Source organism: Hylobates moloch, unplaced genomic scaffold (genome assembly GCF_009828535.3).
Source record: "Hylobates moloch isolate HMO894 unplaced genomic scaffold, HMol_V3 SCAFFOLD_1, whole genome shotgun sequence".
Taxonomy (NCBI): Eukaryota; Metazoa; Chordata; class Mammalia; order Primates; family Hylobatidae; genus Hylobates; species Hylobates moloch.
Genome location: NW_026652276.1, coordinates 166,966,250 through 166,985,110, shown reverse-complemented (window position 1 = coordinate 166,985,110; position 18,861 = coordinate 166,966,250). Strand labels below are relative to the sequence as shown.

The following is an 18,861-nucleotide window of genomic DNA, read 5'->3' as shown; positions in this document are numbered from 1 at the left end:
TTCTTTGCTGTGCTTCCTAAACTTATGCAATATTGATTGACACTGGTGTGTGGTTGTGTGTTATCACGGGCATGAGAACAGTGTCACTGAATTTACAATCAAATTGAGACTAAAGATGTTTGTACTAATAAAGATAATAACCTTGATATTTTTGTGTATGGTTTCTAACCTATGCTTTTAGATTATCTTTCCCACTCCTACGGTACAAACGAGATGGGATGGTAGCAGCCCATGGCTGAAATGAAAAACAGCATGGAATGAGCAGGAGACAAGATGAATGAATGAAAAGATGAATAATATATTTCTTTAGAAAAATATGCAAATATACATCTTTTTGCTTTTAACATACTCTATATTAATTTATACATATACACAAGCATAAGCATTTCACATAATTTGGGCAGAACTATGTGCAATTCTATAATAAGCTATTTTGTTTTCTTCAGCCCCTACTATATTAGCATAACAACATCTAAAATATTTTAGCAATATATTATCACATTTGTACCACAGCTGCCAGAAATACTCTGTTTTCCATGTTTGTAAACAAAAATAGAACAATACTACATAACACTGTGATTGATTGGAAAAATATCTTCTTTTCAATCCCCCCCTTACATTCAGTAAAGGAGACTTAAACTACTTTAGTATCCCAAATTCATTTTCTCTGTAGAAATATAATTTTCTCTGGGTGCACTAAATATGTAACCATAACAAATCAGTTTATTATCTTTCCACAACTAAATCACTTCTGAAAGGCAGTGGCAAAATATGACATAGATGAGACTGGAGATTTGGAGGGTTTCCATGTACCTCCTCATTTAGTATACAAATTAAATAATGGTAACTCTGATTACTGTTGCAAATTCACAAATTAATTTCAGGTGCCAGTAATGATACTGGTTTATTCAGGATTTTCAAAAATCTTATACTGGGAAGTAAAGAGAGATATGGGAATATAATACTGGATTTTAATGAGAAATGTTAAACATGATTTGATTTATGGTTAAACTTGGAGCAGTTAATTTTCTCCCCTCCTGTTTTGGTAATAACAAGAAACAAGAGGTCAAACACAAACTGATTTCTAATTAGCCCTCCTGGATCTTCCTGGAAAAGACTGAGATCTTTTTAAGCTTTGAAGCTGGGTGGAAAGCAGTTAATGGACTTATGTGGAGTCTTTTAATTACCAATATTCAACAAATGTATCTTTTACTGCTAGATAGCACCCAAGGACAAGAGGTAATCTGCTTTATAAACCTTGGAGTAATTTGCTTTATAAATCCTGGAGTTTAGGGAAGTGGCAAACTCTCTTTAAAGGGAGTATTGTCTTCCACTAAGAATTACATTTTTGGCAGTTTTGTAAAAATTTTTAGTAATATATTCTTTGTGACCTCTCAGTTTATAAATGTCAGCAACCAAAATACATTCAACATTAAGACCAATTCTTTACAACAGCTAGGTCCTGCCCAATGGACAGGCTTATCCAAAACCAAGCTGAGCATGTGATGTTTTAAGCAAATTGACTCTAAATTTCTTTTGCATTCAAAGCATACATCTTCCTGCCAAATGCAGGTCTTTTTCTTCACCTATTTACTAATCTCTCTATTAGAAAGCCACTTTGTCTTGCAGAGGTCACGTAGTTCATGTGGTTTACGTTGTAAGGATAGTAAAACATCTCAGTAACATCAGAATTGGCTGAAATTAAAAAAATTAAAAATCAGATCCATAGCCAAATACAGAAATATTCTAATTCAAAATCCAGAGTTAAAAATAAAAATATTGACAGTGATTTTAATTTTTCAAAGGTATAAATGGCTCAGTATTGACAAGGAGCACCCTGTATCTGAACTAGGTCAATTTCATTGTTTTTCTTTGATACTTTGCTTGCATTACTGTGACATTTGCATCTCAGTCCTGGATGAATGATGGAGTTCACAAGTTGCAGTGGGAGACTCCATTCCTAGACCGTCTCCCAAAGCAATAGTACCAAGAATAACTTTCTTCAGATTTACAATGGACAAATTCACTGAATAATTCTTCACAAATGATATATTCGGTTCCTGGGAGGATGGAGAACACTTTAAATGCATGGTCTTTCTCCCAGGAAATGATGGCTCAGTGATCACGATGCTGTGTTTGCTTCACATTCAAGCAGATGACTCTTGCTCTATGATATTCAAAGGGATGATCTCAGCACTCTCCTCGCCTTGGTTGTTGGCTGGTTCATTCCTCGGCTCCTGATGGCAGATGTAAATTGGGATGTCGCCAGCCTCCGCAGCAGCGGCTGCAGTGCGAGCTGAGCGGTTGGAGGGGCGCCTCCCCCAGCGCTGGTTCCATTGAATTTTGAATTGGGCCCATTGGCGCTTCACGGTGGTTTGGACCTAGAAGAGAAAAAGGAGCCTTGTTTTTATATGATAGAAATGATCCATGCAAAGTGTATGAACATCATTCTTAGAGCTTATCAGATTTAAAGACAGTTAAATTGTAATTCTGATCTAAAGGGCTGGGCTGTGTATGCTGTGGCCACAGACTATACCAACTTGGAAGAAGAATTTGCAAATGGAAGAACTGAGTTACTTGCTTAAATTACCCCTGGCAAGGTTGTTTGCTAGTTTTAAGAAAAGGTTTCTTTAGCTTTCATATCCAATGAATAAAAGTTGATTTGGTTTCACAGGTAATGTGGTATACATGTCATAATAGGGAGAAAGGTTGACAAAACTTTTTACATGCTACCATCCCTGATAACGCAGAAGTTTTTAATTTAAGTGTGCACATGAAAAATATATATGTAAACCATAGCACAGTTCTGGATTTTATGATAATGGCCTCATACAGTGAATTTTTCCTTGTCCGACATGACTTGAGATGGGGTATGCCAGATACATCTCTGGTTAATGCCATGACAACTTTTTAAGAATAAGATTTTATTTCTCTTTTTTTTGAAAGACTTCTAAAATGTAAACAAACTTGCCAGACTTGTTTTATACATACGATAAATTATATATTGAAAACAAGAGGCAAAGATGCTAACATCAGAAAGCTCTAAATATGAAAACTACAATAACCACAACTGAAAACAGTACCACAGACAGTGAATTTGCTTGTCTAGCTCTGCTTTTTATAGAACCGAATTCAATTTAGTAGTTAAGTTGCTCCTTCCTGTTGTCTCCAAACTTCTTGCTTTTCTCTATAGCTGAACAAAACTAAAAAAGAGATTATTGCAATAATCTCTATTCTGTATTTCTGAGTTTCTATTGCTCAGTACATACGACAAGCTTACATAAAAATATGTGCATCAATTTATTATACATCCTTAGTTCATTCTGCTGCCAAACTCACATATGACAGCTAAACACATGAGAGAGAACCTGGGGAATATATAATGTGAAATAAATCATGTAACTACTTGATCATGGAGAATCATTTTATCTACTTTACATTTGTACAAATCTGAAAGATGAGAAAAATGAGAGCAAAACTGATTAATGTTATAAAACTATATGTATAATATAAGGCTGAATGGTTCTGTGGCAAATATACTTTTTTTTCTGTATCTAGTAGAGTAACAATCTCCTTGAGAATAATTAGTATTGTTCATATATTTTTAAAGGTTTTACTCAGGGAAAGACAAAGTCAAATGATTCCTCAAAAAGCAACTAAAGGGGGTAGTTTATCTTCACACAGCACAGCAACCGTAAGGTTCGAGATGACAAATGGCAATCAGAATTATTTAGCAATCTGATAATTTGGAATATTAGACTTTTCAGATTATGCAGGCAACACATCCTGAGTTTCATTTTATTTTGTTTTGGAGTTAATGAGTGCTTGCATGCAGGGTTCTTATAGCTAAAGTGATTTAAAACAGACAAAGACAAAAACTTCAAGTGCTAAAGAATAAGGTGGACCATGCAGCTGAAAGTTGTATTGAAAAAAGCCACACAAGAACAAAAGATAGAATAACAAGTTTCAGCTGTTTATTGAGTGTTTACTATGTACCATAAGTATGTGATTTGTATTAACTTATTTAATCCTCACAACAGCCCTATGGGAAGGGCACTACTGTCTTCACTTTATGGATGGGGCACTGAGGTTATGCAATGTGTCCAGAGTCATATAGCTAGAATGTGGCAAAGCCACAGTACCAAGCAGAGCCTGGCTTTATTTGGGTTGTACTATTACCATAGCTTTAAATGCCAGGGTTATAATCTAGGAACCATCAAATGCCCCATTGAGAAACTGGGAAATATACAGGTTCAGCACATTTTTGGAGAAGCAATGTCTGCAGTCAAAGGAAGCTGATAGGCCGGGCGTGGTGGTTCACACCTGTAATCCCAGCACTTTGGCAGGCCGAGGCAGGTGGATCACGAGGTCAGGAGATTGAGACCATCCTGGCTAACACGGTGAAACCCTGTCTCTACTAAAAATACTAAAATTTAGCCAGGCGTGGTGGCGGGCGCCTGTAGTCCGAGCTACTCAGGAGACTGAGGCAGGAGAATGGCGTGAACCTGGGAGGCGGAGCTTGCAGTGAGCCGAGATCATGCCACTGCACTCCAGCCTGGGGGACAGAGCGAGACTCCGTCTCAAAAAAAAAAAAAAGGAAGCTGATAATTTCCACAGATTCAGCATCTCTTAAATACCAAGATTATCCTTGTAGCTGAAACTTACACAGATATTTACGAGTATCCAAGTAGGCAGTTATGAGTTTAGAGTTAGTCTGCAAAAGTATGCAGTATGAAAAAGAGGTCTTTTATTTCTCACCTGTCCTTTTAAAATAACTCCCATCAGAGTATCCATTTATATTAATAAAGTACACAGCCCAGCATGGGGCCAGTTTGATTTCTATTTTAATTTTTTAAAGTTATTATTACAGAAAGGTTCACAGCCTTCTCTAATTGCGTCCAAAATTATAACCCATCCTTTTGTGTGGAGATGGCAATCTGCTTTGACTAGTAAACTATTCATATAATAACAGGCCCTTAGCAGCATATAAAAGACACTTAAAAAATTATAGACTAATAAGGGCAATTTTCTCCTACAATATCACAGGTTGAATCTGATGCTGCTCTGATGACAAGAATAAGGGCATTTAATCTGTAAAACAAAACAAAACAAAACAGGGAGAGTTTTGTTGCTCCTGCAAATAAAAGAAACTATCAGTTGTAAATGGGATAAATGTAACAACAACAAAAAGATTTGAATTATATAAATTCATCACTCACTAAAAAAGCAATACACACTATTCACTTTACATTTTTTCCTGATTATATCCATTTATGTATTGCCAACTTAAAAAAATAGAGCCCTGGCCTCACAGTTTGAAGACTTAACTATTATATCTGGCTCTATTAATAAGCTTTGTAAACTTGGTATATTTAGGCCTCGGTTTCTACATTTGCACAAAACAAAATAAGGTTAGAGTCTTCATGGTTGGATTTGAATGTTTTTGTCTTTCGCCTTTCTTTTCCTGAGTTCATTCTAAGTACCTACTATAGTTATGCACTGCGGAATAGAAGGTGAGGTTTGCCTCTGGAGTTTTGATCCAATGAATGCAAAGATTGTAACGCCTACTCCTTCACAATGTCACCACAATCTAACAGACCTGCTGCAACCTGAGCTTAAGATTTAAAAATCATGATTAAAAAAAAAAAAACACTTTAAATTCCCTGGAAGTTAAAAAGTAATTGCACACTTCAGACGTTTTTTTTTGTTGTTGTAGTTTTGTTTTTTTTTGAGACGGAGTCCCGCTCTGTTTCCCAGGCTGGAGTGCAGTGGCACAATCTCCGCTTACTGCAAGCTCCACCTCCCAGGTTCACCCCATTCTCCTGCCTCAGCCTCCCAAGTAGCTGGAACTACAAGGGCCTGCCACCACGCCCGGCTAATTTTTTTTTGTATTTTTAGTAGATATGGGGCTTCACTGTGTTAGCCAGGATGGTCTCAATCTCCTGACCTTGTGATCCAGCCGCCTTGGCCTCCCAAAGTGCTGGGATTACAGGCGTGAGCCACCACCCCTGGCCTAGATGGTTTTATACGACTTCTGAAAGCTAGATTCCTATTAAGCCCTATTAATTAGATGCTAAGGGATACTTGTGAATATTATTTACAAAGTTGTTGCCAACATTCTTTTCAGCCTTTTGGAGGCCATAGCTGCAATATCTCTACTGGTCTCTGATTTTATCTTACAAAATTTATATGCTCTATAATTGAGTTAATTGAGTACTTGATTATAGAATCAGAGCTTTCTGATTCCCATTTATTATCTCTTATGTTTGGGGAAGATTCTTTGCTCTAAAGGATAACAATACATAAGTATCATTTATAATAAAGTTAAACTTTTTGAAAACATTTAACCATTATATTTCTTAATTTTCTTAAATAAAATTTCCCACATCTCCCCAATTCATTAAGTCAAGGTCATCCACTGCTTGAAGAACAAGTATGATTGTGTCTAGAATTGTGGTTCTTAAAGTGAAGTCTCTGGGTCAGCAGCATCAGTATCACCTGGGAAATTGGTTAGAAATGCAAGTTCTCAAACCCCACCCCAGACCTACTGAATAGGAAACTGCTGCTGGGGCCAAGGAATCCCTGGTTTCACAAATCTTCCAGGTGATTCTGATGTACACTTAAGTTTGCGAATACTGGTCTAGAACAAAGAAAAGTATTGCTTAGCTTTGAGACTGAGTCTCAAAACTGGCTTTCTTATGTCTCTAGAAAGACATTGTATTGAAAATCAGGCTTTATTGAGTGGGAGAATTTCTAAACAGAAAAAACTTCTCTTTGCATATGTTGTGAAAATCTTACTGGTCTGCAGATAGTATTTGACTAAAAGCTACAGGGTAGAGAACATGTAGAATATGATATAGGTAGAGACCGTCACAGACAGGAAGGGGAAGTGGTGAGTGCACAGCCCTAAGAGGCCTGAGAGGAAGAGGAGAGAAAGACGCACAAATGGCCTTGCATTTCCCCTTCATGGTGGGATTACCTGGGAAAATGGGCAGAAGAAATCAAGCAAGAGATAATTTGCTTTCTTAGGAACACTCCATTATATCAAGTTTTTCTTTTTGATTCAAGAGCACAGTCCTGAAAATAGCCAGCCCTGAAAAGAAACTCCACATTTGCCCCTGGCACTATGTCCAACAGCGGAGCAGCAACGGCTATGGCATGTGCTTAAGATAGATTCACAGGTTCTACGTGGTGTGAAGAAAGGAGCTGGAGTTCCAGGCTCCTCGGGTGGCTTGGTGGAAAGAACTTGTGAGTCAGAATAGGGCTGTGGCTTCATCAAGGAGGCCACAGAGTGAAAAGACTTCTCGAGGGCTTAGTAGTAAGGGGAACCAGTGTGAACTTCAACAGTGGGTGCTGGCATTATAACTGGGTAGCTAGTTGCTCTTTTGGACAAAGGCTTTTTGAATTGACTGAATATTTTCTATAAAGAGGCTGCTGTAAACCACTAGAGGCTGGTGGAATAGTCTCTTGAAAGCAAGATGAGCTACAGGAAATAAACAAAATTTTAGCTTTTGCACACTCCAATGTGTGACAGTTAAATGGAGATGTTTCTGATCATGCTACTTCCATCTATAAACTATTTTATCCACTATGTACGGAGAATAGCAAGACACAAGAAAAGGGAGAAAATCCAGTGTGTTGTTAGAACTTTCATTTCTATGCTACTTCTTGGAAACAAATTGTGCATTTTTATAGCTGCAATCATCTTTTTCAGGTCTCTTAGGTACTAATAACTTACCGATATGTTTGGATAATCAATGTCCACTCACTTGGAAGAGTCATTATAGGAAATGCTTGATACATAAGCATGCTCTCATGATCATCTCCTGATTTCTATTACTTTAATTCTTCAAGTTCCTTTCCTGCTTCTAGTTTACCCACTGACTCTCTATATATTTCATTTTCATAATGATCATTTCACTGATAACATACCAATAATGAATCGAAATTCAAAAATGAAACAATAATTTCACTGATAACATACCAATCATAATCAAAATTAAATTGCACATAACACAATGTGATGTGATCTCATTATTATTTTGAGTTAGCCCCCTAGATTTCTGCTAAAACTCAGTATTCAGCGAGGCATCATCCCATCACAGCCCTATCTTAGATGCAGCTGGAAATAACTTCCTGCATGTGTGAGTGCCCTGCCTGTGTTCAATATTGTAAGGTGATGCATTCATAGAATGCCCAGCTGAGACCCAGATGCCTAAAATCCATGGGCCTGTGATATTACATTTGGCACAGTACACAATTCTATATTATTAGAAATGTCACACTTGTACCTTCCCCCAGTAACGGGATCTTAATGAAAATGGAAATGGTTTCTTTACTTCAAAATCAGAGATAACATATACTCAAATGAACTCGAGACATTCAATTGCTAGGGTACCCCTGGGTTTGCTTTCTATGTCTGACACTTCCGATGACAGTATCATAGATAAGACACAATAAATATTGTGGTATTTTTACGAATGCATGCAATCCTCTTGTGTTTTTCCAGGTATGCCCCACTGAACCTGATTTCTCATATTAGCTCTATTTTGATATTATTTTAGATAAAAAATGTATTTTGCATGCCACCTGAAACAACCCAAAAGGCATGGATATACATTCACAGAAATTGATAAAAACATGGGGTGACTTAGGCTCTACTCATTTATTAGTTTTTATCATTCTATAAAATATTAAAATTCTAAAAATATTCCCACTCTAACAGCAGGCAATGGAAGGATGTCTTTTCATTTCTATTCTAAGCCCTTAGTCTAGCCCTTAGCAATAGTAAATGCACGATGTATTTTTGTTGAATGAAGGAATGAGTTGGTAGATGAATGGATGAAGAAAGGAAGGAATAAAATGTAATAATTAAAATGGAGAATAGGAACAATAAAAACTTTGTCATGTTGGGGTTGGAAACAGGTATGAACAGGTCGCAGAATAGCAAAATATTGTAGGTGCTCACTAAATATTATTTAACTTAGAAAAAAGATAGAGAATAAATTATCAACTGACAATGGTTAGAAATGTTTCTAATTACTAATAGGAAAGTAATATATTGATGTCTTGGCAAAATGTGATTTGCCTTGTATGGAATTATTCTTAATAGGAATTGATTTAAAATGTTCAAAAATGCTTTGACATTAAAAGTTGTGTGGTCCTAGAAAAAGCATACTAACATAGCTCCAGGAAGAAATTATAGATATAGATAAGTTAATTGGGACTTAATCAATTTAATTGAAAAACAGGAAATCTGTGTTCCAGTCTGGGTTATAACCATAAGTGCATTTGTGACGTTGGGTAAATCACATGATCTTTCTGGAGTTTAGATTTCTTCCCTGAAAAATGAGGAAGATTTTGATTCATGTTCCCTAAAACCCTGGAAGTTCTTTGGAAGGATGTCTGGAGCTATAGAAGCTCCACTTTTATGTTTTATAGATTTGGCTCCCAGGCAAGATTTGGTTGGAAGAAAGGGTAACTCTGGCTAAAAACACCCTGAGAACAGAATTGATCAGCCATATGGCTCTCTAGATTTTACTGATCTAAATATTCACATTGTAGATTATTTGAGAATCTTTTTTGAATCTTAACTTCAGGGTGATTTTCAAAATGCTGAACAAGTAGTAGGGCTTTAGCACAAGCAACTGGAAAAGAAGGTGAGGAACTAGTACAAACCGAATGGAGATTGTCTCTGCCCTAGTGAGGGCTTGGGTCTTCCAAAGGGAATAGGAATATGACTTCTCTTTGTAATGGCATCCAGAATAGCTTTCACTATTGCTCCTGAGGGTGCTGATCTGTTTAAGATGCAACCCAAGGAAATTATCTGCCTGTCTGAATCATATTTGCCATTGTACTCCATATCCATAGATAAGATTCAGCTTGGAGTAGTGGAAAAAATATAATGTTGCTAATCACAAAACACTACGAGGTCAACTGTAGAAGTGAGATGAAATGAAATGTGTACGGATGCCCTTTGGAAAAAATGCTGCCTTTACATAAACAAGTGATAGTATTATATGAAATGCATGCTTACCTCATTGTTGCAGAAGCAGTAGATGGTCGCAACAAAGAAGCCCTAAAAAGGGAAGGAAAAATGCAGTTGAAGTTATTTTTGTGTGCATTATGTTGTTTAGTAAACAATATAATAGACTGCCCAGAGAAGGCCTGATGAAGAAAAAAAAAGCAAGAAAAAGAATTATCTACCATTCATAGTCAGTGCTGCACTACAAGAATATTCCCTTAGAAATATATTTTTCTTGTTAGGATTCCATCGTTTGGCTAAAAGGACAGCTCTAGTAAATCTAATTAATATTTTGCTCCCTTTAACATAGAGATTTATACCAGCATATGCTGATTATGGTGAATTTGAAAAAAAAACTACACTTAGAAAATTTAAAAATAGAGACCTTGCAGAATTCAGTAGAGGGATCTTTTACAAGGACAAGTGTCATAGTGGGTGGCTGTGGGTCTGTGTCCTATGTTGTCATGGTGAACTAGTGCAGTACTGTACCCACCGCCAAGTTCATCGCTTAGATAAGGACATAGACTAAGAAACTGCCTGAGTCCTGGTCACTGCTTGAAGATTTCTTGTGCCTAAGTTTTGATTATGGCCAAAAGAACAGTTCGAACTATTCAAATGATCCCTAAACTTTCTTTCTAGCCCTATTAATTTTGACCTTCTCCTGACATTAAGCCTAATATAGAAAATAAAACTATTTTGAAATTTGTAATAGAGACAGCAAAACTCTGGCCTAAGAGACTGTGATAGAATTACTCCTGCCGAGGACTCCCACATCCTATCTTGCTATCCAAATACAGCATTATGCTTTCAATGGGGCTTTAGATCTGGGGAAAGGTGAATGGAACTAGGGCAGCCATTCTCCTATCCAGTGTGGCAGACACTGGACAGCCCAGGACAGCCCCTGAGAGCCCACTGCATTCTCTCTTACATGAGGAGGGGCCTGGATACAACTTCCCTTTATAGCACTGAACTGTCATGAATGGATTCCTAACATTCGCCTGACAAATGGAGAGTGATAGAGCAGGAGGCATGGACAACCTTGTGCAAATTTCTCATTACCCCAGAGCCAGCACTTACTTATAAAGGAAGATCTGACAATTTCTGTATCTGTGACCAAGAATAACATGCCTGGATGGGACCAGCTGAGGGCCCTGGGAATGACAGGAAAGCAGGCACAGAAAGAAACAGCAACAAAGAGCCTCAAAAAAACTGGTGTCCTTCAGAATTTTGGCTGGGCTTATTAAGTTGGAGGTTCAAATGTTATGACATTGAAGATCATGGGCTTGTCAGGCATGCGCAGTGGCTCACGCCTGTAATCCCAGGCCAAGGCAGGCAGAATACCTGAGGTCAGGAGTTTGATACCAGCCTGGCCAACATGGTGAAACCCCGTCTACTAAAAATACAAAAATTAGCCGGGCGTGGTAGCACACACCTGTAATCCCAGCTACTCAGGAGGCTGAGGTGGGAGAATTGCTTGAGCCCGGGAGACGGAGGTTGCAGTGAGCTGAGATCGTGCCACTGCGCTCCAGCCTGGTAGACAGAGCGAGACTCCGTCTCAAAAAAATAAAATAAAATAAAATAAAAAATAAAAAAATAAAATAATAATAATAAAAGATCATGGACTTTAGAGTTAAAATCAGCTAGCTGAATAAGCACAGTAGTTGAATAAATACACCTTTGGCTTCCTTACCTGGAAATGAATCAGAGAGTGCATCACGTAATCATATATCTTCCCAAGCACCTTGTTGGAAGGTCTCCAGGGAAAGACGACAAACTGGATTCCCAGCAGGGGCACAAGGATCATGGTGGCCTTCACAGCCTTCAGGTACATGTGGGATTCTGCCTCATGGGTTTCCCTCATTTTGGTCACAAGCACCCGGACAATGTTGAGCAAAAAGAAGAAATTGACCTGCAGATATATGGTGTTATGAGCAAATCATTCAGAAAAGTATCACTTAAGAATGTGCACTGTTCTCAATTCTTGTTTATCCAGTGTGAGCAACAAATGTTACCTATATAGAACATGAGAGTCTCTACCTGACAGGTAGCACAATTTGCTCAGCATTTCTAGGGCTCTAGAGAAGTGGTTTAATTTTATGTTCCCTCCAGCAGTATATAAAACAGTTCCAGTTGCTCATCACCCTTGCCAACGCTTGGTATGAACACTCTTTTTAATATGAGCCTTTCTACGGCGGGGGTGGTGGAGGGGTGTAGTATTACCTCATTCTTGTTTTAATCTGCATTTTCCTGATGATACACGAGCTGAACACTTTTTCATAAATTTATTAGTCTTTATTTGGAACATTGCAGATACGTTCTTGGACTCTAAGTTTTGTCTTTTCAGTCTTTAAATGTTGTCTTCATTTTAATGTAGTTGATTTATCAATCTCTTCCTTAAGTGCCTTTTGTATCCTGCTTTAGAAATCTTTCTGTATCTGAAGCTCATAAAGATATTCACATAGTATGTCTTTTTTAGGGGACCTCTATTGTTTTGTCTTTCACATTTAAAACTACAGTTCACTAAAAACACATTTTTTTTGTGTCTGGTTGTGGGAGGAATCAGAATTTACTTTTTCCCCACACATATGCAATTACTAAATACATGTTTGTATTTTTTCTGTATGTATATCTTATTGACCCCCTCCTTCCTCTGCCCAAAAGTGCTGCTGTCATAAATCAAGTGCCCATATTTGCACGGGCAGCTCTTTCAAAATGAGAAAAATCAACTATTAAGGTATAAATGATTCACCTTGTTAATTGCTGAATCTTTTTTTTTAGTTTTGAAATGCACTAACGTGCATTTCCTTTAGTCATGAAATTAATAAGAATTCCAAATATATCAATTTCTGTTAATTTATGGTCATTCACAGTGAAGTATGCATATACTCATCTCAGATATACATTTATAATTTGGATCCTAGAATCTGCATTTCCTTAAAAATTTCTAGGTAATTAAGGCAAGAAATATGTGTTTTAGAATTTTAAATATAAGAATAATTGCTAAAGTTTTTACTTCATTTTACTTCATTTATTATTTTATTAGGAGATATTTTATAATCATGAATTTATGAGTAGCTATTATTATTTTTGTTATTTTTAATAGATAAAGATATGGAGCAGTACTAAGTTTTAATGACCTAGAGTTAGAGATTATCTTCCAAAAGTACCTGAAAGATTATTTAATCTAACTTTTTCCTTAAAAAAATCAGGGGACATTTTTAGGTTAATTGATTTATCTAAATTTTCAGAGCTGGTAGATGATAGAGCTAAGACATGAGGCCAAGGCTACTGAATCCTAGGTAAATAAGAACCGTAGCATCCTCAGTAAGAATCTGACATTTGGCTGGGAGTCCACTATTTATTACTAACTCATTAATTGAGCTTGTGTTGAATATTTGAATTTCTGGACCTTAAGTTCACAGAACCAAAGACTTTTAGAGCTCTGGAATGTCAAAGTTTTCGAAGATCCTAGATGTTCATAACACAAGCAAACTTCTTGCAGCCCCTTGGCCTCTCACCTTTACCTAGGAGAATCTAGTTATAAAAATCTTAAAATATGAGCTACGTTGCTATTATAGTGTGAGTCTGTAATGAAAATGAGCTGATGATAACCCCTCCATGTGTAAGTAAAAGGCATTTTTTTGAAGAGTCTAAAATCAAATTGCTTTTTTTTACTATAGAATACCGTCAAATTAGCTTCATTTTGAAGTTATAAAACATATGATACATAAAACTATATACACAGAAATCTCAACTAAGAGATAATACTAATATTGCAGTAAAAAACTAATTCTCACCACAAGTGCCGCCATGACAGGTCCATGGATTATGTAAAGCAAATGGGTTTCCACACTCAGCCAGCAGCTGAAAAAGGGCAAGGGGACAATTAATACACAAATACATTTTATTTATGAATATGTTAACTTAAACATCACCATAATACTTACTTGTCATTGAAGTACACGGCCCTGGTAATAGCATGGATAGTGGTTGGCACCAGCGGGAACCCTACAAATGTGAAAAGTACAAATCACACTTGGTTTCTTGGTCATAACCTTTAAGTACAGCTGCATGGAAAATGATAGTGTACTTGCAAAAATACTGGCAAATTGAGTGCATCTGTCAAGATGTTCCCCTGACATTTTCACAAAAATCATCTTTGGTCAAGCCAGTCAAAATGCTCCCAGTTAGAACATCATGTGCTTCCGGAGAGTTTGGTTAAGAGCATCCAAATAATTAAAAGCCTTTTACAAATTGCTGAATGTAGTAGGTACACTATGACTATTATTACCATTGTTATGTTTATAATGATGACTATTAACTGAGACCAGAAAGCCTTCCATTGTAGGTGAACTGGGCTCTCTCATGGAGAGGAGCTGGGTCACCCCGGAGGGATGTGACCTGGGATGGTGTATGAAAGCAATAGTCTGATTGCTCCTAAAGCCTTAGCTGATGTTCACATTCTTTCTTCTAGGCTTTTTTGTTTTTCTGTCTGTTTATATCTCATGCAGTGATTCTGTTTCCTTTTGATATGAATACTTCGGAGAAGCCAGTACATTCCCTACCTTCTGTAGGTTCTGGCTAGAGAAATTTTATGAAGGCAGCTTACTGTACCTCCTTGACTAAACTCAAAGTGCTAAAAAAAAAAAAAAAAAAAACTTTTTAATTTATAAACAGAAAAATAGACACAGTTATTGGAATACATCCTTCTAGATTATAATTTTTTAAATCAATTTTTATTCTGTAGTATAACCTAAAGTTGTAATTTTCATTAAAAAAGAAAAAATAAGTCTTTTTACTCAGATGTACAACAATAGAATATTGTTTGATTTGATTGAGACATCTGTAGAAAGAGGTTTTGTTATTGTCATCAGATTAAGAAATGTGTCTTAGGAAAGAATTAAATCAATGCATTTTTATTTTCTGTGAGTTATATACAAAAAGGGGTCTCAAAATATTGAATTTTCACCTAAGAACAACCTCAGCTTTTAAACCCAGGAAGCATATATTCAATAGGACCATAGATTTAATGTTTGGCCTGAAATAATTTTGAGTTTGCTTACACAAAACATGATTGTGTTATTCGCAGCAGTTCTAACATATCATTTTCCCACTTGGGCTCAGAAAGAGAAACAAAGTCTCTGGATTTATTTTGAGATGCATATTTTAGAATTAGAGAGAAAGAGAGGTATATGGAAAACTGAATCCCACCTCATCATTTTGTAGAAAGGAAAGTGCTTTCTACTTCATCTGGAGACGAATATAGACCCCACACCTTTTAACGCCCAGGGCTCTTTGCCTTCTTCTAGCTGTGATGCCTCCTTTTAGGTAGTTTGCTTTTTCTGTTTTTTTCTTCTTTTTTCCTTCTCTTCTCCCCAAGGTCCCAAGATCCATAACAACCCATTCCTCCCACCAAAGATGATGAGATTCAGAATAATCCTGTCTGTGTAGGATTCATTTTTTTAGAGGGATTTAATAAATTCTATTTGTTCAATATAGAAATCCATGGGGGAAATTTCCTTCCTTTGATTTCTAACAAGGGGAAAACCAGCAAGGCAAGGCAAAGAAACAGCCTGGAGAGGGCTGCAAAATAAGTGATCTTCCTGAGAACTAAACTTCAGTATTTGAAGTTACTTCAATTGGAGAGACATCGACTACTAAGTGGTGCCATGCAGACTTGGAAGGGAGTAACTACTGAAAGAACCATTCTTTGATTTTCTGTTGGGGAGAATTTCACCACCAGATACTTGTTCACCCAGTGGCTGATGTTTACAATGTCTCTTATAATTCTTTGAGATTGGTTTCAAATCCTAGAACTGGTAACATTATTCACAGCTGAATTAAATGAATGGGCTTTACATCATCTGCAAACAAATTAGGTGCTATAATACAACTGGGCTTTTTTTAGGCCATATTTTCTGCAGTCTAACTTTCAAGAATCTTTTAAAAGTATGTAGGTTTTGCTTTTTTTCTGGCATTGTAAAATTTAGGACCTATCATACTGTCTTCACGTGAAAAAATTTTCAAAGGACAATAAAAATATTATCCAGAAGAGACTTATTCTCTTGCTCCATTAAACTTTATAAAGTTTCTGTGAAACTATTATTTCTTGAGAAATTAATTGGTATTAATTTCACCCATTTTCCTCCCATCCAAAGATAATGCTTGCTTAAAGTTCTAAGAAAGGAGCCGCCGCTTTAAAATGTGTCAATTTTGTTCTCAGAGTTCAGATTTGGCAATGTGATTTTTCAGTGGTAATGAGTTTGGTGGAATTTTGGGGTGTGTGTGTGTGCGCGCATGTAGAAAGATAGTCTTATCTTTGGCATGCTAAAAACATTACATTTTAGAACTATTTGGTTGACTATCTTTCCAAAAGTCCATCTACAGAAGTGCAAATCCCTCTAATTCTTTTTTTAATTTAAATTTTTATATTATTGTGGCAAGAACAATTAACACCAGGTCTGCACTCTAAACAGATTTTTAAGTGCATAGTACAAAATTGTTACCTATAGGCACAATGTTGTACAGCAGATACCTAAAATTTACTCATCTTGCATTACTTAATCTGTATAACCATTGATTAGCAACTCCCCATTCTGTGCTTACCTTACTAAGTGTAATGCTCTTTGGGATTCTACTTGAATCATTCGAATGAAGTTTTAAATGGTTGTTGATTACAGAAGCTTAAGGTATCACATAAACAATTTACTTATTATCATTCCCTTTGTTTTTGATACAGCTGAGCAGCTTGTTCCTTTTTTCCTTTGAATTGTTTATGTGTTTTAAGCAGATATCTTCACTGAGCTGTCTATGATGATGCCAAAAAGTTTTATAACTAATTCACAATGCATCAGTATACTCCAAAAGCAGTATAAATTTTTCCTTCCAGGGTGCCCTTGTCTCTGCTGAATGTCACAGACAAGAATATATTTACAGCCTTTTTTTCCCATGAAAAATTTTCTGAGTATGGCAGATAGATGTTTTGAACAATCAAAACTGGTAAAAGAAATATACCACAGATTTTACTTCAAAGGAAATAAATCTGGCAGAAAGTATGTGTGTGTTTGCGTGTGTGTTTGGGGTGGAATGTTATTTTCAGGTCTTTGACTGTAAGGCATTTGATCAGCACCAATTATTATGATTGTGATGATCAGAATTGCCACTGGAGTGATTAAATTATATCCAGTCTATTCTTGGCATGACCAGATTTGGAAATCTAGAAATTGTTAAGAGTGGGTACATACGGATAAGAAGGCCAGGGAAAGGAAAGATTAGTCTCTGTGGAAGGCTGGGGCTAAAAGTGAAAAAAAAATAGTAAAAGACCATTTTGAGTAAATTTTGACCTGTTTTAGGACAGGAAAGAGCAGGAGAACCTGTTATCTGATGTGGAACCAGCAGGATAGTGATAGCCTGATTTCTAACCTCACTGGATGGTTAAGGAAACAGGGTGCAGCTGCTGCTCTCCTTATAAGGGAGCAGCCATGCAGATGAGGTGATCTGGTGCATATCCTAGACAGCCTGTACAGTTCACAAAGACCCCTTTCTCAGTCCTTTGCTGGAGGGTCCACAATCCCTAGACATGTTCACACTATGTGACAACATCCTCCTCAATTTTCTTGGCCACAGTTTATTGAATCAGGGTAGGCTACCTGCCTTCAGTTGGATCAATCAGATTTTCTTGTCGTGCTATTCAGAATTGGAACTTAAAGATGGGCATTTAGTTTCTGTGAGTGCCTGGAACAGAAACATGTGTACTCAGGAAACTTTGGGGCAGGATGTATTTACTATGAAAACTGGAGGGAACAGAGACCCTGTGGTCTATGGTCTGTAAAGAAAGAGAAGGGTAAAAACAAATACGCAGAGGAAAAACAAAGACAAAAGGCAGAGGGAGAGAGCTCCTGGCTTATCTGGTCCCAGGCTACAGCCTTTTTAGTTGCCTGGCTGTATTTCTGCCCTTGGATTCCATAAGATACACTAGATTCTGACAACTTCTCTGTATTTGCTTAAGTTAGAACATCTTACTCTGTTGCTTGCAACCAAATAATTGTATCATCATCAGTTCAATTTTGAGGCATCTCGCCTATCTGCCCCATTGACCCACTATTATCGGATTATCCCATTGGGCTTGGACAATGCATTTGGTTAAAACCATGTACTCCTGTTATGTAAGGGTGTTATGGAAACCAGTATGGCATAACACCAGCCCCTTTCTGCAGTTTACAGACTGCAGGAAAGACTCTAGGCTGCTTATATGACTTCCCAAGAACATTTCTATAAAGTTGGCGACAATGCCTGTTCAGCAGGGCCTTAAATACAAAAGGTGATGTTTTAAAAAAAATCCTTTGAATTATCCTCCCTCCTCACTACACCTCTCCTCTCTTACCAGTATTTGTAGGGGCTCCCTAGCCTGCTGCATCCAAGGGCAAGCTTAGTTGAAGGCCATCCACAGCCTCTGCTCTCAGAGTTGCAGTCACCCACCATGTGGGGTGGATGTGGTGAGACAAGCCTTTGGCTCTATAGTCAGTGAGGGATGGCCCGCGAGTTCCTCCTCTGGTATGGAAGTTTCAAGGTAAGGCCGAAACTTTTTTTTTTTTTTTTTTTGATAAGGCAGCATGTGTTTTTATCGCAGCATTTATTTTCTTTCATTGCCTCACCTTCTGTTCAGTTCCCTTCCACCAGGGGGAGCTGGACTTTCAGCAGCCCTGGGGGAAAGGGAGCAATTCTAGAGCATCCCCGAAGGACTTCAGCACCCTGCCTTAGTTTGTACAGAAGCAGCCACAGCTTAAACAATCCAGCCCTAAGCTTTCCCGAGCCAATGCCATGTGCTATGTCACACA

General features: G+C 37.2%; 1 protein-coding gene across 2 annotated transcripts in view; it reads right to left on the bottom strand.

Moving 5' to 3' along the window:
• Positions 1 to 278: 278 nt before the first annotated feature.
• Positions 279 to 18,861, bottom strand: part of CALCR (calcitonin receptor) — a 152,782-nt gene continuing 134,199 nt past the window's right edge. For both annotated transcript variants that reach the window (XM_032753485.2, XM_032753486.1), the window contains 5 exons: positions 13,972 to 14,032; positions 13,822 to 13,888; positions 11,715 to 11,933; positions 10,037 to 10,078; positions 279 to 2,381 (listed from right to left, as the gene is read on the bottom strand). In XM_032753485.2, coding sequence (XP_032609376.1) covers positions 2,148 to 2,381; positions 10,037 to 10,078; positions 11,715 to 11,933; positions 13,822 to 13,888; positions 13,972 to 14,032 — 623 coding nt within the window. In that variant the 3' untranslated portion in view covers positions 279 to 2,147. The remainder of the gene's footprint in view (positions 2,382 to 10,036; positions 10,079 to 11,714; positions 11,934 to 13,821; positions 13,889 to 13,971; positions 14,033 to 18,861) is intronic.